The 26,527-nt window shown below is 47.2% G+C and overlaps 2 protein-coding genes across 3 annotated transcripts in view; one reads left to right on the top strand and one right to left on the bottom strand.

The window, feature by feature from the left end:
* Nucleotides 1-10,222: 10,222 nt before the first annotated feature.
* SPACA6 (sperm acrosome associated 6) overlaps nt 10,223-26,527 on the bottom strand; it is an 84,561-nt gene continuing 68,256 nt past the window's right edge. Inside the window, exons 10-11 of the mRNA XM_019634645.1 lie at nt 12,153-12,156; nt 10,223-10,235 (exon numbers count right to left, since the gene is read on the bottom strand). The gene's annotated coding sequence lies outside the window, so the exon portion shown is untranslated. The remainder of the gene's footprint in view (nt 10,236-12,152; nt 12,157-26,527) is intronic.
* HAS1 (hyaluronan synthase 1) lies at nt 14,580-23,858 on the top strand. 2 transcript variants are annotated; one of them, XM_019634649.1, is made up of 5 exons: nt 14,580-14,646; nt 18,466-19,179; nt 20,551-20,776; nt 21,050-21,182; nt 22,862-23,858. In XM_019634649.1, exons 1-5 carry the CDS (start codon nt 14,638-14,640, stop codon nt 23,535-23,537), a joined length of 1,758 nt encoding a protein of 585 aa, XP_019490194.1. In that variant the 5' UTR covers nt 14,580-14,637; the 3' UTR covers nt 23,538-23,858. The 2 variants fall into 2 exon arrangements, with proteins under 2 accessions (XP_019490194.1, XP_019490193.1); XM_019634648.1 differs by lacking the exon at nt 14,580-14,646 and having other exon boundaries at nt 18,062-19,179.

A 26,527-nucleotide genomic window follows, 5' to 3' on the forward strand; every position in this document is an offset into this window, starting at 1 on the left:
CTCGGCCGGCCCCAAAGTTAATTTTTATAAAATATTTTACTTAACCTTATATAGCCGGCTTATCAGCATTTCAACATGTAGTCAATATAAAAATTATCAATGAGATAGTTCACATTATTATTTTTTTATTGTAAGTCTTCAAAATCCAATGGTGCTTTACTCTTACAGCTGATATCAAATAGGACCAGCTATATTTCAAGTGCTCAAAACATTCAGTGATTGCTATTATATTAGACAGCTCAACTGTAGTGCAGTATGGCAGGGCAGGGACAGAATGGGGACCTCTGTGGTATTTAACAAGCTTGAACTTTGGGGGGACTTTAAGCAATTAACTTAAATTACCTCATTTGCAAACTAATTGTGAAACCCTACTGTTATTCCATAATACTGTGTATCAATCACTGGCCAATGCTTTAAGGTATTAACCTATTTTATCCTCACAGCAAACATTTGAAGAAGGTTGGTGCAAGGCTTAGAAGGGACAATAAGCTCTTGGCGAGAGCCTGGTATGTATTTTGAGAACTCACCCAAATTAAATGTCACACCCAGCACATATTTGGACTGTTATTACTATCATGTTCTTCACCAGGAGTAGAGCCCACCCAATGGAGGCCCTGTTTTCTTTATACACCTTTTACCCAGTGTTTGTAGATGTGTTTCCTACATGCATCCAACCACAGAGACACCCTGAGGACTGCTTGTTTGTCCTCATCAATATCTAAGACAATTATTTCAAGAAGGTTGATGCAATGAATAAGGACAATTCTGCAATAACAAGAGGGGACACACCTGGAATAAAAATGGAGAACAGTACCCCATCTCTCTGGCCAAGATAACCACACAGACAAGAGTGGAAATGGGGTCTCCTGCTCTGACTTCCTGTAGCACAGACTCCACCAGATGTAATAATACTTGGTTGCACATTGTTATCGCTCTCTGATACATTTTGCCTGTCTTTGAAAACTAACTAAATAGTAAGCCTGACTTCTCACAACTGCAGAGGAAAAGGGGCTTTGATGCCCCCTAAGAGAAGGGGGCAGAATCTGAGATGGAGAAGTGAGTCTTGTAGCCCTCAGTCAGAATCTTCGGAGGACTCCTCCTCCTTCTCCTTCTTCTTTGTTTTTTAAAAAATTGTGGAAAATACACATAACATTGAATTTACTATTTTAACCATTGGATGTATATAGTTCAGTGGCATTAATTACATTCACATGGTTGTGCAATCATCACCACCATCCATCTTCAGAGCTTTTTGACCACCCCAATCAGAAACTCTGTACCCATCAAGCAACATAACTCCCCATTTGCCAGCCCCTGGCAATCAGCAACCTGCTTTCTGTCTCTGTGAGTTTGCCTATTCTGGACATTTCATCTAAGTGAAATCCTACAATATGTGACCTTTTGTGTGTGGCTTCTTTCACTTTTCAAGTTTCATGCCGCACTGTGGCATGTATCAGTATTTCATTCCTTTTAATGGCTGAATAATGTTGCATTGTATGGATGGACCACACTTTGTTTCTCCATTCATCCATTGATGGACATTTTGGTTGTTTTTACTTTCTGGCTATTGTGAAGAATGCTATTATGAACACCTGTGTGTGCAAGTTTTTGTTGGAGTACCTGTTTTCTCTAGACATTTTTTGCTGAAAATTTTCTCTCAGAGGGCAAGAATCTTATCTTCTTTAGCTAAGTAATGTGCCTGGTGGGTGGATTTCAGCTTAGCAATTGTAGAAGCACCTATGATACTGTGATTTGTAATGAAGAATGTATATTTGATCTTCATCCCAGTTCCTGGCACAGAGCTCCTAAACCCCTTGGAATTGCCTATGATGAGAGTGATAAAGGTGTCTTTTGTTACATTAAAGAGGTGACTTTTGGGAAAAAACCTAAGGATAGGTCTGGTTCCAGAGGAACCAACCCTGTGTTTAGAGGGTAGAAACTTTTATGTAACTCTTTATCTGGCTGTTGATTCATATTCTTTAATGTCCTTGTATAAACTGGCAGTCTAGTGAATAAGTGGGTTTCCTGAGTTCTGTGAGCCATTCTGGCTAATTTATCGAACCAAAGGAGGGTTTAGTGGGAACCTCTGACTTATAGCTGGTTGGTCAGAAGTACAGGCAGCAAGCTGGACTTGTGACTAGCATCTGTAGTGGAGAGAGGGCAGTCTTGTGGGACTGAGCCCTTCACCTGTGGAATCTGATGCTGTCTCTGGGTAGATTGTGTCAGAATTGAGTTAAGTTGTAAAACCCCCAGATGATGTGGAAGAATTGCTTGGTGTGGGGAAAAACACACATTAGAATTAGGATCAGAATTGGAGCATTGCTCTCCCCACTCGCCTCCTCATTGGCTGCACCCTTTTTCATGGCAGCCATGCATCCAACCTAGAGTCTAAATCTCCAGGGGAGGAACTAGATTATAAATGTAATTTAATTTTAATCCATTTAAATCTAAATAGCTGCATGTGGCGAGTGGCTAGGAGCTTGGCCAGGGTAGCTCTAGTGTGACCAAGGGCCTCCCTCTCTCTTCTCCCAACTACACTTAGCTGACTAAGCCTGTTCTTCTGCATTCAAGCCAGAGCCTGGCACACGCAGCCCCAGGAAATATGAAGAAACAGATCCTCATGCTCTCGCATTTGTTTTTATAGTCCCAGTTTTCTCTCTGCTTTTGACAAATGTGTTTGTGAGATAGAAATTGGCATTTTATAACTTTTAAAACCTCCATGAGACCTGTATGTCCTTGGCCTCAGAGATCACAAATCAACTCCAATGTGCAGAGGGCCACAGGAGAGTAAGACCACGTCAGTGAGTATGAGGAGGGACCCCGGTTCCTGTTACTCAAGCAATCCCAGGTCTGCCATCATCCCCCCTTATACCTTCTAAGACCCCTCAGTGGATGCGAAACTGAGGATGGTCCTGAACCCTACATATACTATGTTTTTTTCCTATTCATACATACCCTTGATAAAGTTTAATTTATAAATCAGGCACAGTAGGAGATTAACAACAATAACTAATAATAAAACAGAACATATATAACAATATACTGTAATAAAATTTATGTGGATGACTTTGGGGCCATTGTTAAGTAAAATAAGGGTGACCTGAACACAAGTGACAGTCGATCTAATACCTGAGCTGGCTACTAAGTGCCTAATGGGCAGATAGTGTAGACAGTAAGGAGACGCTGCACAAAGGGGTGGTTCACACGCCGGTGGGATGGAACAAGATGGCACACATGAGATTTCATGAAGCTACTCAGAATTGCATGGAAGTTACAACTTACCAATTGTTTATTTCTGGAATTTTCCATTTATTATTTTCAGACTCCAGTTGACCTTGGGTAACCGAAACCACAGAAAGGGAAACGGCAGATAAGGGGGAAACTAGTGAACTTACCTTCTTGTCCGTCAGCTCTGCTGCTTTGGAAATTACTGCAGCTTGGTTAGCTTTGCCCGGGTCAGGACATAGCTCCCTGAGGGCTAGAGAACTGGGGCCCTCAGGCTCTGGCGTGGCTGACTAAGCGGGAGTGCTGGGGACCCAGACTCCTGGCACNCTCTCTAACCAACTGAGCCATCCGGCTGCCTTTTGGCAGCTCAGCAGCAGCTCAGCTCTGGCGCAGCTCACTGGCCCATGAGGGAGTTGAACCAGCAACCCTGCTGCTCAGAGCTCAAACTCTAACCAACTGAGCCACCCAGCCAGCCCCTCTCAATGAGCTTTCACTGGAGCAGAGGAGTATAGGATTAACCTTGGCAGTGGTGGGTGGATGTGGAGTGCTCTGTCTTGTCCAACGATCTCAGCTTCTCTGCCTCCCATCTGGGAGCTCTCCCTGTATTTTAGTTCCTGTCTCTCTCCCCATTGTCTCTGCCTTTGCTTACCTCTGATTCTTCTCACCTCAGTACTTACTTCTTTGTTTATCCTGATTCATTGAGAGAGAAACATCCTGGGCACCCAGATTCTTTGACCCTTGATGTTGAGAGGGTTGAACTTATTTTATTTTATTTTTTTTAATTTTTCCGTTGAAGTTGACATTCAATATTATTTTACATTAGTTTCAGGTGTACAGCATAGTGATTAGATGTTTATATTATTTACGAAGTGATTCCCCCCATAAACCTAGTACCCACCTGGTACCATACATAGTTATTACATTATTGACTATATTCCTTATGCTGTACTTTACATCCTCAAGACTATTTTGTAACTACCAATTTGTATTTCTTAATCCTTCCCCTTTTTCACTCAACCCCCCAACTCCCCTCCCATCTGGCAGCCATCCGTTTGTTCTCTGTATCTATTTCCATTTTGTTTGTTCATTTATTTCATTCTTTAGATTCCACATATAAGTGAAATCATATGGTATTTGTCTTTCTCTGTCTGACTTATCTCACTTAGCTTAATGCTCTCTAGGTCTGTTCATGTTGTTGCAAATGGTAAGATTTTATTCTTTTTTTAAGGCTGAGAAATATTCCATTGTATATATGTACCACTTCTTTTTTATCCATTTATTTATTGATGGGCATTTAGGTTACTTCCATATCTTGGTTATTGTAAGTAGCACTGCAATGAACATTGAGGGGCATATATCTTTTTGAATTGATGTTTTGGATTTATCAGATAAATACCCAGAAGTGGAATTGCTGAGTAAAAGGTAGTTCCCCATTTTTAATTTTTTTGAGGAACCTCCGTACTGTTTTCCATAGTGGCTTGATGAATTTGCAAGCAAGAGGGTTGAACTTCTGCATTCCACAGAGGACTGAAGTTACGGAAAACAGCGGTACTGGAGTTTCTGAAAGGGCCCAGTCTACTGCCCAAGTGCTGTTGAAACAAATGCCATGTTGGTTTATTCTTGGTGTATCGGGCCGCTAAGAAGCACAAGGAGCCCTACTTTCCTGTTATCCAATTGGTTTCAGTTAACTTGCCTGTTTTCTGGTCCTGTTTGTGTATCTTCTGCTAAGACCATTAGAGCTAGAGTCACCCTCTTCAGGAGACCAGGACTTAGAATTGTCCAGAGCAAGGACCACAGTTTGTGGAGAGTCCAGGTGACACATGTATCCCTGGGAGGTGGGGAGCTGGACCAGGGAACACTCAGTAGAATGGTGGGGACAAACGACTCTTCAGAGAGAGTTGCAGAGCAATACGAGGTGAAGAAATGAATACAGCAAACATACACAACTCTTTCAAGATGTTTTGCTGTGAAGGAGAGCCAAGAAATTGATTAGAAACTAAAGTAGGATGTGGAGTTGAAGGATACAATTTTTTTTATTTCTCCTTCGTTTTTGTTTTGTTTTGTTTTGTTTTGTTTTTTAGCTGAGCCATCCTGCCACCTGTTGGCAGCTCAGCGGCAGCTCAGCTCGGGCCTGAACTCCAACCGCTGTTGCTCAGAGCTCACACTCTTGAGTGAGCTCTTAACCAAATGAGCCACTCGGCCAGCCCAAGGATACGTATTTTTTAAAAAGATAAGAAGTTCTAGACCATATTGGGGTGTTGACAAGAATGATGGAGTAGAGAGAAAATATTGATGCTGCAGGAGAGAGGGGGATAAGTGAAGTGGGGCGTTCTTGAGAAAGCAATGGGGTGGGATTCAGAGGACAAGCAGAGCGTCTTGGGCTACGGTGCCTGTTTTCAGGTCATGGAGGTGAAGACCAAGGACAGCAGTGCAGGAGGGGACAGGCGTGTGGATTTGGTGGAGTATGAGGCCAGGGCGTCTGCTGCAAGTGGGGATGACAGAGGAGGCTCAGAGCTTTCAGGACAGAGAAGAAGGGTCATAAGAGTGAGTATGGATCATGGAAATGAATGTAATCAGGAGGCAGTAGCCTCCCAGAGCAGGGATGCATCTCCACATGAAGAGACTAGTCCTAGGTGTTGTGTGGGCCCCATCAACAGGATTCAGCTCTGCCCCATCCAAATCACAACCTTAAATCATAGACCAGTCACTATGCTTCTCAAGGCCCAAGTCTCTTCTTCTGTCACTTGGTGATGATGATGTTTAACCAATTCCTAGCTTGTTGAGCTGAGAGGCAAGAAAGGTGAGGATTCCGTACAGTGACTGTCCCGTAGAAGGGGCTCAATGAATGGCAACCACCATGATTTGTATTAGTTGCAGATCACCGGTTTTCTCCCTCACCCTCAGGCCTTGGCAGAGTCACAATTACCCAGTTTTCCTTTCTGGCATGTCCCCTCCTGTCATTTCAGAATCTTCCTCACTCATTGCCTTAACCTTTTCAAATGATTGTCTTAGACATTCTTGAGGATAAACTGTCCCCAGGTCACCTCTGTGCTTAGATGAGGGTGGAAAAACATCTACAAATTATTTCTCAGACTGCAGAGCATCGAAGTTCAACAGAAATGCGAGCCACATATGCAACTTTAAATTGTCTGGTAGGCACTTTGAAAAAGTAAGAAGGAACAGGTGAAGTTAAATTTTTTTTTTTNCCCTGCATAATTCCTCAACAGGGTTTCTACACCCACTCAACATGCTACAAGGCAATCAGAAGATAGGATGAGTTCATAATTTCTAAATCATTGTTTTAAAATGTTCATACAACAAGGAAGGATGATTGTGCAATGACAGGTGGAGAAGTCCAGTGAGGCAAATTTGTGAAATTATGGGCCCAGCCTAGTTGTAGGGTTGGGGATGGGGGGAACCTATTGCCTCAGATGGTACTTGGATGGATTATGATAGCCGGTATTTGGTGAGCCCCTAAAAGTTGCCAGTCATAGTATAATACATTTGATCATCTCCAAAGTCAACATCCTGGCTTTTGGATAAGTATCATCATTGTGTATTACAAGAGGAAATGTGGCCTTGGGAGGGGAAGTAACTTGTCAAATGACACAATTGTTAAGGCTGTGTTTATCAACACAGATTTCACTTGGACACTCAGCACTTCCTTGTTAGCTTACTCTTATTTCTTTGGCATATTAGTGTTTCCATGTTTGAAATAATAATTTTAGTTCTGCTTTCCCTTCAAAGTAACTAACTTTCCAATCCCTGCTCTCAGCAGATGCCCTTGGCTCATATTTCAATGAGAAAATGGTAACAATTAGTTGTGAACTTTTTAGACTTTTCTCACCCAAACCCTCCTAATTATCTGCAGATGTTACAGTGAGTAGAGAGTTCTTGTTCATTCCATTCAAGAGTTCTCATTTACTCCCTCCCCTCATTTGCTCTGGACCCCTCACCTCTCACCTTCCCATGAATTTCCCTCGTGCACTGTACCTTTTTTTTTTTTGCAGCACAGCCCCAAGATTATATTTCTTCTAGCTCATTTTACGACATAAACATGATCATATCCCTTCCCTCAACAAAGAATCCATCCTCAGCCCATAGCCCTTTCCAGNAACAGGGGAGTAGCATGTGCCGACTAGAGTTAGGACAGTGCTTATCCTGTGTGTGTGTGTGTGTGTGTGTGTGTGTTGGTGACTGGAAGGGGTAGCTTGGGATGTCCTGCTTCTTGATCTCAGTGCTGGTTACACAGGTGTGTTAACCTTGTAAACATTTGTTGATGGGACATTTATGATATGTGCACTGTTCTGTGTGTATATTATACTTCAGTAAGAATTTTACTGAAAGAGAAAGGAGGAAGGGACAGAGTGAGAGAGAAAGGAGAAAGGGAGGGAGAGAGAGGGAGGGTGAGAAAGAGAATCAAAGGAGGGAAGGAGGATGGAGGGAAGGAGAAAGGAAGAGAAAAAGGAGGGAGAGAGGGACAGAGGAGAGGAAATGAGGGTGAGAGAGTACCGCATTTCCCCATGTATAAGACCCACCCTTTTTCGAAAAATTTGAGACCTAAAAACTGGGTGCATCTTATACAGTGGTTGTAGATTTTTTTTACTTGCATTTCCCACTTTTTCGCACTTGTTGTCTTTGTGCTCATTGTTTCGCACTTGTTACCGGTATATTAGGTTACATTTTGCCACGTTCTGCCCAGAAATGGCTCAGAAAAGATTTTTGTACAGTGCTGAATTCAAGTTAAAAGTGATTCAGTTTGCAAAAGTGAATGGAAATCGTGCTGCTGAACGTAAGTTTGGTCCTCCTCCAACTGAGCAAACAATCCGAGACTGGCTATGGTTGGGAGTTTTGACAGTGATGAGGAGTTGCATGAATTTTATGATGAATAAAACTTGAGTTCAGTAACTTTATGTAATACATTTTTTTTCAAATTTCGGGCCCCCAAATTAAGGTGCATTTTATACATGGGAGCATCTTATACATGGGGAAATACAGTACCTTCCTGGCACAGAGGAGGTAAAAAGGTCAGTTTAAGAGTTTTCTGTAGCTGAGGTGGGATGTGTTGACATGGTACTCAGTAGAGACAGTGAAAATCATTCCTTATCCTTCCTCACCAGCAAACCCATCCACACATCTGGAGACACAGAGGGGAGGCTGGGAGAGACACCAGCACCGCAGACAGAAATGCCTGGGTTCCCAGCACAATGGTCAGTGACCTGAGGCAGAAAGACTGCCACTGACAAAGTCCCTCGACTGTCAATTTTATTTCCATGGGCTGGAAATGGCCTCGGCCCCCAGCCTCAGGCTGGGGGCCATGATTTCTGCAACTCTGACATGGAGGAGGCCCCATGTCTGTCCCCCCTAACATATACCCATGGGAGCAGCACCAGCGATGTGTTGAGATGGCTCATACCAGCTCACAAGGAGACGGCTGTCAAAATGTCAGGGATTTTATGAGCCATTGCAATCATATAAAATTGCAATGAAATAAGTGACATCAAAAACAAAGGCAACAAGTTCTTAAAATTCATCACTGCCTAATGACTTAGCTACATTTTGATGAACAAATGCAGTTCCAACATCTATCTTCTTTCTCTCACTTGTGTCTCTCTTGTTAACAGAAACAAAAATACCAGTGAACATTCATGTTGGAACCACACTTGTTCATCAATGATATGAGCTGAATTGGATAATAATCAAGCATTTATATTCAGTCTGATTTTTGTGACATTATTGATGGTGACAGAATTATATAAATTGCTACTGGATTTTGTGAGAAATAACAAGTTGCTTTGAAACTCTCGTGCAGAATTTACACTACAGCGTATGGTATATTGTAGCATTATTTGTAAACTGTGTGCTATGTATTCTTAACAACCAGTAAATTTTATCATAAGCATATGTATATACCGACTTTTTTTTCCCAGGGAGAGCTGGTTGTTAAACATTTCCCGGCACCCCACAGTGTGGAAAACACATGTGCTTAGGATTCTGTAAGAGCCCCGTTCAGGTCCCAGCTCTGTCACTACTTGTGTGAACTTAGACAAGTCACTTCCCTTTTTAAAGGGGAGCTACACCAGGGTGGGACGGTGGCTTGCTTGAGGCCTCCAGCCTTGGAACCCAGGAGCATCCAACTCCTCGAGAGCTGAGGAAGCAAAGGTAGGTGAAGGGTCCCCCTGTTGCCACCTGAGTCAGACATGGAGACACTTAGCTGCTGCTACTTCAAGAACAGCTAACACTCACCTCAAATTCCAGTGTGTGGGGCAGATGCTCTCTCCTCATGTGAAGGGTTCCCTGTGAGAGACAATTTGAGATAGTCCCATTTCACAGATGAGGGAAGAGAGGCTCAGGGGAACGAAGCAGCTCCTTTCCAGGAACACACCGGCTCCTCCCGGGGGTGGGGGGTTGGGGGACACACACACACCCTGTCCCTCCAGTGCCTTAAACTTTGCATCCTTCTGACTCAGGCTGTTGTGTGTCTCCCATGGAGGCAGAGGCTGACCCAGGACTAAAACTGGACCACAGAACTTCAGGAAGGGAGTAGGGGAGGCACACAGCCCAAGCGTGTGTGCAAGAGAAACCTGGGTCTGAAAATTTTTCTGTCAGGGCTCAGAAGGGGATGGCCTCAAGGGTCCAGGGGCCAGACCTCCTCTTCAGCACACAAGAGTGCAGATTCCGGGTGCCTCCTCCCTCAGACCCAGGAGTCCAGGCCCCCAGCCTCTCCTCAGTAACTACCTGGCTCTGTTGCCCCCTTCTGCATCAGGATGCCCAGGAAACTGCTCTTTCCAGACCTCATTTTCCCTCTCTGGAAAATTCTTCAGTGGGAGAGGATGAGCTGCCGAACAAGGAAGTCTCCCTCGGTCTCTGGCTCTTTCTGTTTCTGTTCTCAGGAAAGGGCAGGAGCCATGGAGGAAGCCCTGTGGAGGAGTCTTCAGCTGATTGGCTGACAGGGTCCTCCACTCCTCCTGGCCCAGAGGCCCCACAGCTTCCTCCAGAGGGAGGAGGGTGTGCCATCACCGCTACCTCCCTCCTTCCCAGGATTTGGGCAGAATCTGAGAGGCCTAGGTGTTTTCCAGAGCGCGGGTGTGTGGGCGGAACAGCCTGTGTAACTCCAGCCATCCAGGGCTCCGCTGAGAGCACTGGGAGCCAAGTCTGTGACTTCCTGGAAGTCCAGGGCGAGCTGCTTCCAAGTTTAGGATCTTTGCTGATCTGGGGGGCCTTGCCCAGGATCCCACCTCACTGGGAGCTCCTCACCCTACCCCTGTCAGAACTGGCCACTCTGAGGGGTGGACACCGAGCTGCTGGGTGGGGGGGGGTCCCAGCTCTTGGGCGCTCTCCCTCCCACTCCTCTCCCTTCCCCCCACCCCTCTGCCCTCTTCCCCATCCTGCGCCCTCCTCACTCCTTCCTCCCGCTTCTCTATCCCCCCCCCCTTTTTCTCTTCACCCTCTCCGGCTACCATTCTGACTCTCCAACCTGACCTCTCTCGTTCAACATAAATGCATTGAGCACCGACTGTATGCCAGGCCTCAGTCCAGGCCCTGAGGAAATAGTCATGAACAAAACAGGCAGAGACAGCTTGCATCCTGACAAAGGAGAAGCACATTATACAAAAAAGATAATAAACGGGCGAGTTGTACTTTATGTAGGAAGGTGATAAATGCTACGGGGAGGGGGGGAGGAAAAAAGAAAAGAGGGGGCTAGGAGTCCATGGTGGGGCAGGTATTTTTGTATTAAATAGGTCAGGTGAGTGGGCCTCTCCCTCCCCTATGTCTTTCTTCCCTCTTCTGCTCCCTCCTCTGTCTCTCAGTATCTAGAGTCTTTCAAAGAACTTCCCTGTCACCCAGGACACCTTGCAGAGAAGCCACTTGCCTGGACCCATTTAAGAAGACACAGGCTTCCTCAAGGTACTTCCCCAGGCCTCTTGCTCTCCCTGGTTCTCCCAGAGGCAAGTAATCATAAGATGGTAATCCCGGAGCTGAAGCAGATGTAGTCAGCACAGTCGCAGTGAAAGGCTGAGTCCGCCTGCCATGTCTGCCATCCATCTCCCTGTCTCCTTGCTCCTAGAGGTTTTCTCTGGGACCTCTGCCCCACCTCGCTCTGCATGTCTCTTTCTGAGTGCTCCCCCAGTCCCACAGCTTCCACCTACATCCAGGCTCAGACTCAGAATTCACTCTCCCCCAGAAAAGACCCCGACATGACCCACCACCCAGATACCGTGACTAAAAACCCGCAGTCTCTCTGTCCAGTGTGACCCTCGCAGGCACCCAGAGCTTCCCCTGCCCCTCCGCCATTCAGTCTTCCATCATGGCTCCCCAGCACCTCCAAGACAAAGTCTAAGCCTCTGAATCTGGTATTCAAAACCCTGCATGGGGTGGACCCTGCTATGCACCCTACCCCAATGTTTCACCACTTACGCTTTCACAACATCAATCTGTCTGTACTTTCCTGACTGGCCAGGGCATTCCTTGGCTTGGATGCCCTGCCCACTCCACCTTCCAATGCCCAGAGCCATTCCGCCCTTACCCCAGCTAACTCCTCCAGTATATCACCTCCTCCAGGAAGCCCTCCCTGAGTTTCTCACTGGGTTGGTGCATCCTCAAACTGGTCTGTGATCCCCTGTTTACACAGCTGTCTCCTCCGCCAGATTGGCATCTCCTCAAGGGCCAGGCCCACGTTTGAGTCATCAGTGTGCCGGGCATCGCCCAGCTGAGAGCCCGGCCTACAGCAGTGCAAGAGGTGTCCCTACAGTGAACAAACATTCTTTCCTCTGCCTTTTCTCCATGTCTGCCTTGTTATCTCGCCACTCTTCTCTTCTGTGCTGGTGGTCTGTAATCCACGCCCTGAGGTTTTCTGATGATGATGGAAGTCTTGGGAGGGCCGCTGTGGACTCACAGCAGGGACTGGAGACCAGCCTCCATGGGAGTAGAGGGTTCTGGGAGAGATGGCTGTTAGTAAGGGGAGCAGGAGGTGGTCCCACCACTACCAGCCCATGCCTCATCTGTCCTTGTCTTTCAGCTCTGTCATGGCTGCTTCCAGCCTTGGTTATCTCTTCTAGCAAGGAATTCTGAGAGACTGGACTCCTGGGTCTGAGGGAGGAGGGGGCTGGGGGCCTGGACTCCTGGGTCTGAGGGAGGAGGGGCTGGGACTGAACTCCTGGGTCTGAGGGAGGAGGGGCTGGGGGCCTGGACTCCTGGATCCTAGAGGAGGAAATCATTGGGGTGTAAAATCCTGGTCCCTCCTCCCTTATCCACACTCTGGTTTTAGAAACATCTGGTTTTATACAGCTGCTCCACCCGGGCAGGGCGGGGTGGGGGCTGGGCAGCCAAATGCCCAGCTTCTGAGTGGAGCCTGGGCTGCCCCCACCCCCACTCTGGGGTAGAGGAATCACCCTCCCCTCCTGCTCTGGGCTCAGCTCCCACCGGAGGAGCCATCATCCTGACACAGCCAGACACCAGGCGGTGTCCCAGGCTCCCAGCAACCACGTCAACCAGCGCAGGCCTGCCTGGCTCTGGTGGAGTGGGCGGGGTTTCCCTCGCTTGCGCCCTGAACTGGCCTCCTTCCCCGACAGCCAGGCTCAGGCAAAGGCCCAACCTGGCCCTGGCCCCCCACACCCTGCCTCTCCCGGGAACTCCAGGGAGTGAGGGCTTGGCATCTTGCGAGGAATTGCTCCACGACAGGCTGGACAAGATGGAACAGCAAGGAGAAAGGAGGAATTACGGACAGAAAAACAGAGAAACAGTGAAGGACAGAAGAGTGAGTCAGGAAGAGAGAGGGAAACACATACAGAGACAGAGTCTCAGGAAGAGATACACAGAGATGCAGGGAGACCCAGGGAGGTTAGAGACAAAGATAGATGGATTGATAGATAGATACAGGCAGAGAAAGAAGAAACAGGTAGCCGCAGAGAGGAACAGAGAAACAAAAACTGGAAGACAGAAAAGAAAACGAGACAAGGATACAGTTATTCAGAGAGAAGGAACTAGAAATATGTAAAGAGGGACAAAGGCAAAGAAATACAAGGAGAGGGAGGAAGAGAGAAAGACAGAGACAAAGGATGAGAAACTCAGGAAGAGATACTCGGAAAGAAAGAGAGGCAAGAATAAGAAAGGGAGAAAAAGAGTCAGAAATTTAGAGACAGACAGAAACAAACCCAGAGGGAAGCAGGTAGAAATGGAGGGGGTGGGGAATGGAGAGAAACAGACAGGAACACACAGAGAAAGAACCAGACAGACAGATGGACAGAGAAACAGAGCCAGGGAGACAGACAAAATGGTAGCCTCACAGACAGAGACAAGGAGAGAGAAGGAGATGGGAATGTACAGGGATAAAGACACAGTCACAGACGCGGGGAGGGGAGGGATGGATATTATCAGCTCATAATAAGAGGAGCACAGAGAAAGAACTAGATACAGAGGGTTTTTTTGTTTGTTTGTTTGTTTTTTAAAACGATGACATTTATCACTGAATCTTCTGGTCCTGAGGGCCTGTGGCTCGGGTGTCCAGGAACCCCATCTCTGTGGCCTCTGAGAGAGGCCGCTGACACCTTTACTGTCACTCAGTTTCCTGGGAGGCTCCCTGGGGGCAGGCAGCTAACCAACAATTCTGAGATTACCCCCAGGCCTCTAGGGAGGCAAATCCCAATGTTCCAGCCCCCTCCCCAGCTCCTGGCACATACACATGCACACCCACACATGTATACGCACACACAGACCCGTCAATTAGGCGCTGAACTGACAGACGTTCACTCACAGCTCCAGTTCCAGACAGCCGTGTCTCACAAGCCAGCGCACACAGTCACACCCACAATCACGCACGTGTGTGCATTTTATTCCATCTGCCAGTTCCTGAGACAAGTCCCTGGGGGAACACCACCCAAGATGGATTCTGGGGCTAGGAGAGGAGGGAGAGTGTATGGGGTGACTGTTGTGGGTGAGAGGGGGGGAGGCGAGGAGACCTGGGGGTGGAGGGAAGGAGAGAGAAATGGGGGGAGAGATGAGGAAAGGGAAGTGGGAGGGGAGGGAGGGAGGGAGGCAGGGAGAGAGAGAACACAGAGAAAGGGAGGCTGGACGAAAGAGATAGGGAGAAATAGGAATGGAGAAAAATAGACGGATAGGGGACAAGAGGGAGCTGAGAAAATTGGGGAGAGAAGGGGAGACCTAGGAGGAGAGAGGAGGGCCGTGATGTTGGGGGACTGGGAAGGGAGGCCCGTCTGGGCGCAAGGGGGGGTGGTAATGGCGGGAATCGGGTGGAGCCGCCGTGACCTCAGAGCCCCTGGCCCAGCTCAGCCCTGACGTCAGCCCCTCCTCCCACCCCCGCCCGCACTGGTCTTCAAATGACCCCCCAGCTCTGGAGCCAGAGAGAGACTCTGAGAGCAGCAGGAGAGGAGAGAGCCCAGCCGACCCGCAGCGATGAGACAGGTGTGTGTGTGGGGAAACCGCGCGTGCTCACGATTTCATGTGTGAGCGCAGGTGTCTGTCTGTGTGGGACAGTGACCATGTGAGGCTGAGTGTGCCAGTGGCTATCCCGCCTATACTTATGTGACATGTGACATGTCCATGCTCATGTTGCTATAAGTCCGTGAATGTCTGTGGTTGGGAAAGTGGGGAGAGGAAATGAATGGGGGGGGGCCTCTATATTTGCTTGACACGTGGGTCTGAATTTCTGTTGTGTTCAGTTTAAGTTGAACTTAATGAAATCACCGGATTTTGATCACTCTTGACTGGTTAAAAGGGCACTTTCATATCGCTCAAACTCTACAGTTACTATTTCTTCTGAATCTTGTCTGGTTACTCCAGACTCATGTTGGGTGTCTGTGTGTCTGTTGTCACGTGGGCATCTCTTCCTGGTGTTGTTTCTTCCAGCCAGAGGGTGAAGGACGTATGTCTCCAAGATCAGCAGAGTGGCTGTTGGCAGGGGTCTCAGGATCACTAAGTTCCACCTTAGAACAACTGTCTGGGTGACTGTCCAGGAATGAATGTATTTCTATGTGGGCACATTGTGTATCCCTTATCATGTGTGAGTATAGGTCTGCGGTGTCGACGGTTGATACACGTGTGTTCATGCTTGTGGTGGGGACTAGAACACTGCGGATGCCCACGCATCTTGGTGATTCCCAGCATGAATTGGGTCACCCCCAGAAACTCAGGCAGGGCTCGGTTTGGGACAAGGGGACAGAGCAGGAGGATTCCAGAAGAAACATAATAATTGTTAATATTGAGCAATTACTAGTGCCAGGTGAAAAGCTCCACCTTATCCCTATCTTATAGAAACATAATGTGATCTACATACATAATTTACATTTTTCTAGTAGCCACACCAAAAAAGCAAAAAGAAACAGGTGAAATTAATTTTAATAATATATTTTATTTAACCAATGTACCAGGGGTCAGCAGACTGTACTAGGCCAGATAGCCAATATTTGAGGCTTTTCCGGCCATATGGTCTCTGTTGCAACTAACTTTGGCATGGTGTGAGATCAGCCACAGATAATATGTAACAGATGAGTGTGGCTATGTGCTCACGAAAAGTGATGTAAAGACGCTGAAATTTGAATTACATATAATTTTCATGTGCCACAAAATATTATCCCTGTATAGACTTTTCCCAGCCATTTAAAAATGTAAACACCAGTGTTAACTTGAGGGCCATAGTGAAAAAGGTGGCAGGCACTGGGCGGCAGATATGTATGAGGTCTGAGGTTAGCAACTTGTTGCAACAATGTTGCTAACCTTTTTTGATATCAAAGGGATTATTCATTATGAATTTGTACCAACTGGACAAACAATTAACCAAGTTTACTATTTGGAAGTGCTGAAAAGGCTGTGTGAAAAGGTTAGACGACCCAAACTTTTCTCCAACAATTCATGGCTCTTGCATCACAACAATGCACCAGCTCACAGGACATTGTCTGGGAGAGAGTTTTTAGTCAGTAAGCAAGTAACTATATTGGAACACCCTCCCTACTCACATGATCTGGCCCCCAGTGACTTCTTTCTTTACCTGAAGATAAAGGAAATATTGAAAGGGAGACATTTTTATGACATTCAGGACATCAAGGGTAATAAAACAACAGCTCTGATGGCCATTCCAGAAAAAGAGTTCCAAAATTGCTTTGAAGGGCGGACTAGGTGCTGGCGTCGGTGCCTAACTTCCCAAGGGGAGTACTTTGAAGGTGACTGTAGTGATATTCAGCAATGAGGTATGTAGCACTTTTTCTAGGATGAGCTCACAAACTTAATTGTCCGATCTCGTAGTGTGCTACCTATCAAAAATATTATCATTTCCATATGTAATCAATGCTATATTTTCAGATGCTATATTTTCAATGGAAATACTTGATCTGTATTTAGAGTTTATAAAATTTACAGTCGAAAAAGAACACAGATCTTACTTGTTCCAAACACACTTAAGAGCTTTCCAATAACTGAATCGAGGATCAGTGTTTAAATTTAGATTAAATAAAATGAAAAATTTAGCTCCTCGTATGTCAGAGAAAGACAGATGCAACGTGATTTGACTTACATGTGGAATCTAAAGAACAAAATAAACGAACAAAATAGAAACAACTGCATAGATACAGAGAACATTTTGATGGTTGCCAGATGGGGTTGAGGGGTGGGTGAAAAAGCGGAAGGGATTAAGAAATACAAATGGGTAGTTAAAAAATAGTCATGGGGATTTAAAGTTAAGCATGGGAATATAGTCAATAATATGGTAATAACTATGTCTAGTGCCGGGTGGGTACTAGACTAGTCAGGGGGATCACTTCTTAAATTATATAAATGTCTAACCACTATGCTATACACCTGAAACGAATACCATATTCAATGTAAACTGGAATAGAAAAATTAAAAAGAGAAGGAAGAGGTGAAGGGGAATAAGAGATCCAAATTTCCAGGTACAAAACAAGTAAATCATAGGTATGTAATGTACAGCACAGGGAATATAGTCAATAATATTGTGATAGCATGGTATGGTGTCAGATGGTTGCTGGACTTATCGTGGTGATCACTCCTTTAGGTATATAAGTGTTGAATAACTATGGTGTACTCCTGAAGCTAATCTAATATTGTATGTTAGCTGTATTTTAATAAAAATCTTTTTAAAATTGAGTTCCTCAGTCATGGCTATATTTCAAGGGCTCAGTAGCCACATGTAGCCTGTGAGTTCTGTATGAGACACCACAGCTCTATAACTCCTATAACTCATAAGTCCATAAGGTAGGTGGGGACTGGTGACATTGGAAGGAGTTTAGCACAGGGGAGGACAATGGGCAAGAGAATACACTCCCCCCCACCCCGCCCCGGTGCCTCAGTTTCCTCATTTGTAACAGATGAAAGTACCCATACTTACTTCACGGAGAGCAGTGCGTGGCACGTGGAAGGTGCTAAATCCTCGTTTTACAAGTGAAAAAATGGAGGCACCTCTCCGCTCTGATGTGGGCTCTTCCAGCCTCACATATTGAGCACCTGGCCCTATCAGAGGGGCAGTGGAGGAGAAGCAGGCTATGCCTCTGGGCCATCAGAGAGAAGACTCCACCTGTGAACTTTGTGACCTTGAGCAAACCACTCCTCCTGGCCCATCAGTCCTCAGTTTTGCCATCTGTATCGTGGCAGTAAACATTATCTGCCCTCCAGAGGAATAAACCCAGACTGTAGTTTAGTGACTGGATTCTTAGGGTTCAAATTTTGGCTCCTCTGCTTTCCAGGTGTGACTGTGTGACACAGTTGCCTCATCTGTAAAATGGATGATAACATCACCTGTTGTGAGGATTAAAATAAATTAGTTCCTACAAAAGGCTTAGAGCAGTGCCTGGTACATACCATACTGTATTGTTCTTTTAGATGTACACTATACTATTATTGCTACTATTGTCTCAGCACTAAGAAGCCTTTGATTGTGAGATGAATCATTATTTTATGTGCCACTAAGAAAGGGGGGGACCCCTGTTAATTAAACTGTGATACTCCATTGACTGTAATCCTCATGGATTTAAGAGCTGTTAAAAATGTGAAACAATGCATTAGAATCAATGTAATCAGGCATTCAGCCTTGATAACTGTTTGCCACAATTATTTTAACTATTGAAAAGAACATTTCAGTACTCAGGGGATTTTCTTCCCAAAAAGCAAATGTCAGTCCCTGGCTTGGGGGAAAAAATCCAGGAGGTCTTCCTTCCTGGAGGAGGATTTCAGGACTCTTTCCTTTACTATCTCCTCTCTCTCCTCCCCCGGCAGGACGCGCCCAAGCCCATCCGGGCTGCCCGCCACTGCTCGGGCCTGGCCCGGCGGGTGATGACCATCGCCTTTGCGCTGCTCATCCTCTGCCTCATCGCCTGGGCCTACGCCGCCGGCGTGCCGCTGGTCTCCGATCGCTACGGCCTCCTGGCCTTCGGCCTCTACGGGGCCTTCCTCTCGGCGCACCTGGTGGCGCAGAGCCTCTTCGCGTACCTGGAGCACCGACGGGTAGCGGCAGCGGCGCGGCGGGCGGCGGCGCGGGGGCACCCGGACGCGGCCACCGCGCGCAGCGTGGCGCTGACCATCTCGGCGTACCAGGAGGACCCCGCCTACCTGCGCCAGTGCCTGGCATCTGCCCGCGCCCTGCTGTACCCGCGCGCGAGGCTGCGCGTCCTCATGGTGGTGGACGGCAACCGCGCCGAGGACCTCTACATGGTCGACATGTTCCGCGAGGTCTTCGCCGACGAGGACCCCGCCACCTACGTGTGGGACGGCAACTACCACCAGCCCTGGGAACCTGCGGCGGCGGGCGCGGAGGGCGCGGCGGGCGCGGGCGCCTACCGGGAGGTGGAGGCCGAGGACCCCGGGCGGCTGGCGGTGGAGGCGCTGGTGAGGACGCGCAGGTGCGTGTGCGTGGCGCAGCGCTGGGGCGGCAAGCGCGAGGTCATGTACACCGCCTTCAAGGCGCTCGGCGATTCGGTGGACTACGTGCAGGTGAGTGGAAAGCGCCCCCGCCCCACCGTGACCCTAACACCCCAGTCCCACTGCCCTTGGGGCCTTTGTTCAAGGTAGATTGCAACGAACCTCTTCCTTCCCTTATTCATTCATTCAATGTAGAGATCCTTGCCTGCACTCATTCATTCGTTCATACATCCATCATTCAATATGGAAATCATTCATTCATTCAATAGAGATTCATGCCTTCACTCATTCATTCATACATCTATCTACCCATCCATCCAATATGGAGATTGTTCATTCATTCATTCATTCATTCAATGTAGAACTTCTTTCCTTCACTCATTCATTCATCTATCCACCCAATAAGAGATCATTCATTCCTTTATTTATTCATCCGTTCAATGTAGAGATTCTTTCCTTTCTTCATCCTATGTAGAAATTCTTTCCTTTGCTCATTCATTCATGCATCCATCTATCCACCCAATATGGAGGCCAAAATTTGTTCATTTAGTCATTCATTTATTTATTAAGTGTAGAGATTCATTCATTCCTTTCCTTCCCTTTTCCCATTCCTTCAGTGTTGAGATCCTCTTATTCATTTCTTCATCCATTTATCTATCTATCCAATATAGAGATTCATTTGTTTACTTAGTCACTCATCCATTCAATGTAGAGATTTGTTCATTTATGCATTGCATTGGTTTTCTTTTGCTGCATAACAAATTACCACACGTTTGGTAACTTGAAACCAAACACATTTATTACCTCATAGTTTTCATGGGTCAAGAGTCTGGACAAAGCTTAACTGGATCTTCTGTTCAGGGTATCATCAGGCTGCAGTCATGGTGGCAGCTGGAGCTGGGTCTTATCTAAGGCTCAGGGGCCTCTTCCAAGCTCACCTGTTTGTTGGCAGAATTCATTTTTTTTGCAGTCGTAGAACTCATGGTAGCTTACCTTTTCAAGACCAGCAACAGAAAGTCTCTGAGTTCTAGACCCTTTTTCAAAAGGCTCCCCTGATTAGGTCAGGCCCACCTGAGATTATGTCCCTTTGATTAATTTATAGTCAAGAGATTAGGGACCTTAATTACATTGCAAAACCCCTTCACCATTCCCATTAATATAATCATGGGAGTTATGTCCCGTCACTCTTGCCATATTCTGTTGGTCACAAGAAAGTTACAGGTCATGCCCCCACACCAGAAGAGGGTATTATACAAGAGCATGAGTCTTAGGAGGGTGGGGACCATCTTAAAATGTACTTAGACATTAAAAATGACTAAAAATTCAAGGTTATGTTCATATTGGCTGCCGTGTCACAGTTGCTCCCTACCCACTGCTGCCCTCCCTCAAGCACCAGCTGCATTCAGAAATCTGACCTGCTCCTGGCTCCTTCTTACCCCACAGGTGTGTGACTCAGACACAAGGCTGGACCCTATGGCACTGCTGGAGCTGGTGCGAGTGCTGGATGAGGACCCCCGGGTAGGGGCTGTTGGGGGGGATGTACGGATCCTTAACCCTCTGGACTCCTGGGTCAGCTTTCTAAGCAGCCTGCGGTACTGGGTGGCCTTCAACGTGGAGCGGGCTTGTCAGAGCTACTTTCACTGCGTGTCCTGCATCAGTGGTCCCCTAGGTGAGCAGGGGTAGGGCTTGGGCAGGCCATGGATGAATGGGGTGGAGAGGAACAAGGGGAGCCAGAATGGGCTGAGGATGTGATTGAGATTGTGGACAAAGCTAGGGGTGGGGCATGAATTGGGGATAGGGATAAGAAAGAAGTTGGAGGTGGGGATGCCGTTTGGTGTTGAGATGGGGTTGGAACTGGAGATGAATTGACGTGGTAAATAGGAGTGGGGATGGTGTCTGCGACAGCAGAGGCTGATGCTCCTGTACTTCCTCCCCCACCTAGGCCTGTACAGGAACAACCTCCTGCAACAGTTCCTTGAGGCCTGGTACAACCAGAAGTTCCTGGGCACCCACTGCACTTTTGGGGATGACCGGCACCTCACCAACCGCATGCTCAGCATGGGCTATGCCACCAAGTAAGCCAAGGGGACCACATGGTCAAGTGTGTGGAGGCCAAAGAGTATCTCAATGAGTGAGTGTGTGTGTGTGTGTGTGTGTGTGTGTGTGTGTGCGCGCGCGTGTGTGTGTGTTGGGAATTCTCCAAACCCAAAGTAACTTGCAGAACAATGAGCTCTTCCAAGTGGGATGTTAGAGAGGGAGATACCATAAGGGGCAGAGGTATCAGTTGCATTGAACCGCATGACTCAATGGACTCTCCCAAGTGAGGCAAGGTGAGGGTGGGAATTCCACTTACAAGATACATGAGGTACAATGTGCATGGATGGGATGGCTCTACCATGGAAAGCACAGATTCCCACAGCAGCAGAGATTACTCCAAGTGAGGTAGGAGTGGAAAGAGACAGAGTGGGATCTAACCAGTGAGAGAGCGAGAAGAATCAAGTGAGAGAGGAGAGCACCTAAACTCTAGTAAGTGCTTCAGGAAGAAGAGATGTTATTCAATGAGACTTGGGGGCGTATGAGCTAGAGCAGGTGAAGTTCAGTGGAGTGATTTCTACAAAGCTAGACCCAGTGAAAGGGCCAGAGAGGACTCGGGGTAAACCAAACCCATGCATTCATTCACTCAACAGATATTCATTAAGCTCTGGGGATGCAGCAATTAACAAAAGAGACACAAATTCATGCTTACGTTGATTGGGGAGACAGACACTAGATAAACATGTAGAACATATAGTATGGTAGATAATGATACATGCTATGGAGATAAATAAGCCAGTAAGGGGGGGGGTAGGAAGTTTACAGGCAGGGAATGAAATGCTAAATAGGATGTCAGAGGACAGATAGGGATGGAGGCTGAAAGTCATGCTACTGGAGCAATAGCAAAGGAGTGTCAGGAGAGGAGGACAGAGTTAACAGGGGGTCCACCCATGAAAGGCTTGTGGGCCAGGGTAAGAACTCTGACCTAAGATGAGGGTGCGGCCAGTGTGTGTGTGTGGGGTGTTCAGCAGAGGGGTGACAATGTTGTAACAGGATCCCTCTGGCAGTTGTTTTGAGTACAGACTGCAGGGGGCAAGGGGATTGGCAGGGAGGCCATGGAGGATGCCAAGGGGTGAGAATAGTTTGACCCCTCCTAACAAACTGACTGCTGGTGGCCACTTGATAACAGTCCATAAAAGGGATTCTAGCTTTCTGTGGGTGTGGCTGGAAACCCAGTAGGGATTGATTCGTGATGTCTGCCAGGGCCACAGGAAGGGAGGTTTATGGTTCCCTTGAGAGCGCTAACACATGAGCTGTCCTAGGTAGGAACCATGCCTGGCTTGCTTCTCACCTTGAGGCCTGCCAGTAACTGTAAGTGCAAGAGTATTCGTAATAGAATAGTGATAGTATTAGTAATAGAGTCAGTAACTGCAATGGTTATTAGTAATGGCAATGGTAAGATGAGTCATTGTAAAAATAGCAGTAGATAACATTTATTGAGCAAGTACCATATATTGGTCCTAAGCAGTTGGCATTTAATCCTCATTCAATCCTCACAATACCCCATTAGATAGGAACAATTATTAACCCCATTTTAAATATAACACTGAGGCTCAGAGAGGTTGAGGGAACTTGCCCAGGGCTCATGGGCAGTGGCCATTTCTGGATTCCTGTCGGGCCCCAAGGAGAGCTGTGCTGATGCCTCCTCCCACCGGTACAGGTACACATCCCGGTCCCGCTGCTACTCGGAGACCCCGGCGTCCTTCCTGCGCTGGCTCAGCCAGCAGACACGCTGGTCCAAGTCATACTTCCGTGAGTGGCTGTACAACGCACTGTGGTGGCACCGGCACCACGCGTGGATGACCTACGAAGCGGTGGTCTCGGGCCTCTTTCCCTTCTTCGTGGCAGCCACAGTGCTGAGGCTCTTCTACGCCGGCCGCCCGTGGGCCCTGCTGTGGGTGTTGCTGTGCGTGCAGGGCGTGGCGCTGGCCAAGGCTGCCTTCGCGGCCTGGCTGCGGGGCTGCGCGCGCATGCTGCTGCTCTCGCTCTACGCCCCCCTCTATATGGGGGGCCTCCTGCCTGCCAAGTTCCTAGCGCTGGCCACCATGAACCAGAGTGGCTGGGGCACCTCGGGCCGGCGGAAGCTGGCCGCCAACTACATCCCCCTGCTGCCACTGGCCCTCTGGGCTTTGTTGCTGATTGGCGGCCTGGTGCGCAGTGTGGTGCACGAGGCCAGGGCTGACTGGAGCGGCCCCTCCCGGGCTGCCGAGGCCTACCACCTGGCCGCCGGGGCCGGTGCCTATGTGGGGTACTGGGTGCTTATGTTGACGTTCTACTGGGTGGGTGTGCGGAGGCTCTGCCGGCGGCGAGCAGGGGGCTACCGCGTCCAGGTATGATTCCAGGTACTTGACGTGCCAGCCCAGAAATCTTCAGGGGAGGCAAGAGGAGACCTACCAGGCCCCAGGAGCCATGAACTTGCTAGGTGATTCTCTGGGCCTCAGTTTCCCTCCTTTGGGTCGATCCAAGATTCTTCAGCCTGGACTGTTTGGGGACTGGGTCTCTGGGGTGGGGTATTTATTGATCAGGGTGTAGATTTTGGGGGAGGGGGGAAAGCGGTCTCTACATGCTGTTCTGGAGCCCTTGCTTTCTCCTTGCTCTTATTTAATCTCCATTTGTACTGTGTGGTTAAGATATAATAAAGAATTTTATTTATTTTCTTCTGAAACTGCCCCCCGTCAAATTTTTTTAATTTTTAATTTAATTTAATTTTTTTATGGAGAGGACTGCATAGTTGAGCATTGGAGACTCCTGGCTCAGTCTTCGGTGCCAGCTATTTCAACTAGACAGGATACCACCCCCCTTCCTCAGAGCCTTGGTTCCTTCTAGGGAAAACAGGAATATTAATCCCATTGTCAGGGTTGTTGTGAGGGTGGAATGTCTGTTGTCGAATTTCTCAACTCCTCATTTACAGATACTTATGGAGCACCTACTAAATGCAGACACTGTTAGGCACTGTGGATGTGTTTTCCTGGTCCATCCATTCATCTACTCTCTAAGAAGGGTAACTCATATTTTCTCTCCAACTCCCAGCACCTCCTCCCCCAGTCTCATCCTTAGCTTGCTTCGTAGCTCACTGAGAAAACAAACATGACAAGAAAACTTTCATCAGAGTCCCCACCTCCGTAATTCCCACTCACTTGCATCTGTGCCCACACAGACCACCTTCCCTCATTACTGAGGGTGAACTGTTTGTGCTCCAATGCCCTTCCACGTGACATGCTTTCTTCACTTGGCTTTCAGAATGCCAGTTGCCTTGCTTTGACTGTTTTCCTCCTGGGTTCCTCTTAATGTTGCTGATTGCTTAACTTTGGAGAAACCTCTACTTATCCTCTTATCCATCTACTCATTTCCTCTGTGCATCCAGTACCATGGCTCTGAATGCCTCATTCATGCTCCAGGTGTGAAGAAGGGACTCTGAAACTTTTATCTTGAGATCAGACCTGGGCCCTAAATTCCAGATTTGTACACCCAATTGCCTCCAAGACATTTCCACGTGGGTACCTAGCAACTAGATCCAACTCCTGATATGTTCTCCTCATCCTCCTTCTTAATCCCCACAAAACCTGCTCCTGCAACAGTCTCCATATCTCAGTAAACAGAACTCCATCCTTTCAGCCGCTCAGGCCAAAAATGCTAGCGCTGTACTGCCTACAACAGGAGCCACTGCTACATGGGACTATTAAAATTTTTTCACTCATTCATTCTTTGATTCAATTAGTCACAAAAACATTTACCAAGCATCCACTGAATTCCACTCTGCCAGGCTTGCAAATAAACAATTAAGAGCCAGTGCCTGCCTTCTAGGAGTTCCTCGTCGAGTAAACAGTGTGACCCCTACTTAAGGATACTGACACATGCCTCCGTGACTTCTGTTGTCACAGAGGAGGGACGGGTTAGATTTATCAAAGCTATATAAAAGATTACAATTCAGTTCCTCAGTTGCACTGACCACATTATACATACTTCATGGTCACATATGGCTGGCAGCTGCCATACTGGACAGCACAGATCTAGAACATTTTCATCATGGCAGAGGGTTCTGCTGGACATCGCTGCAGTCCTAACCATTGATCCTTGACCCATCTCTTTTCTTCCTCTTATACCCAACATTCTGATCCGTCAGCAAATCCCACTGGGTCTCCCTTTAGGACAGATCTGGAACCACTCCTCACTTTCACTGTCACCTCTTTGTCCCCAAGCTGCATCTCTTTCCTGGATTAAAGCTGCAGTCTCATACCTGGATCACTCACTGCTTCTCCCCATGGGCCCCTACAGTCAGTTATCCATATAGTAGCTGTGTACATCAAATCAAATCATGACCTTGGCATAAAAACCACCCAAGATCTCATACAGAGGAAAATCCAGATCTTAGTGGCCAAGGTCCTGCATGATCTGATCCCATGCCTTCTCTGACCTCACTGCATATGCATTTCCTAAAGCTCTGCTCCAGCTGCTCTGGCCTCCTGGCTATTCCCCCACACCAGGAACACTCCTGCTTCTGGGTGTTTGCTCCTGCTGTTTCTTTTGCTGGGACACTCTTAACACAAATACCCACATGGCTCACACCCTTATCCCCTTTCTTCATTCAAATGTGAGGCCTTTCCCAAAGCTCCTACTGCTCTCTCCCTCCCCCATATTCCCTAGCTCAGTTTCCCTGCTTTGTTTTCCCCATCACATATATTATCATATACTTTGGTGCATATTTTATTTTGTTTAATTTTCTTGTTTATTTCTGACTATCTACAAGACCCAGAACTCCATGAGGGTGCAGATTTTTGTCTGTTCTGATTTCTTCATTGATGTCTCTACAGTGACTTGAAAATGCCTGGCACATAGTAATCACTCAGTAAATATTCACTGAATGAATGAATACATCAGTGAATAAGAATTAGTATATATCCAGAAGGGCTTATTTTTTAGGTGGGGAAGACACAAAACCAAAAAAAAAAAAAAGTGTTATGCATGAGCTACAATAGGGGGATGTCAGTCACACAGTGAGGGGAGTAGTCAGAGAAGATGACATCTGGGATCCATGCAGTGAGAGAGAAGTGGTTTTGTGAGGTGCAGAATACAGTCCTTTTAAGTATACAAAGAACAACACATGCAAAGGCCCGGAGATGGGACTGAGCTTTGCATATTCAAGAGACAAAAAACTGCCAGTGGGACTAGAGAGTAAAGAAGGGGACAAGAGGGAGGTGGACTCATGCAAAAAATACAGCACTGGCCATACAGAATTGTCATGGGGATTAAATGGGTTAATATATGTACAGGTTGTTCGGGGGAAATAATAGCTGAGTTAACTGGACAGAAAAGGGAGAAAACATTA

Source organism: Hipposideros armiger, unplaced genomic scaffold (genome assembly GCF_001890085.2).
Source record: "Hipposideros armiger isolate ML-2016 unplaced genomic scaffold, ASM189008v1 scaffold_1789, whole genome shotgun sequence".
Lineage (NCBI taxonomy): Eukaryota > Metazoa > Chordata > Mammalia > Chiroptera > Hipposideridae > Hipposideros > Hipposideros armiger.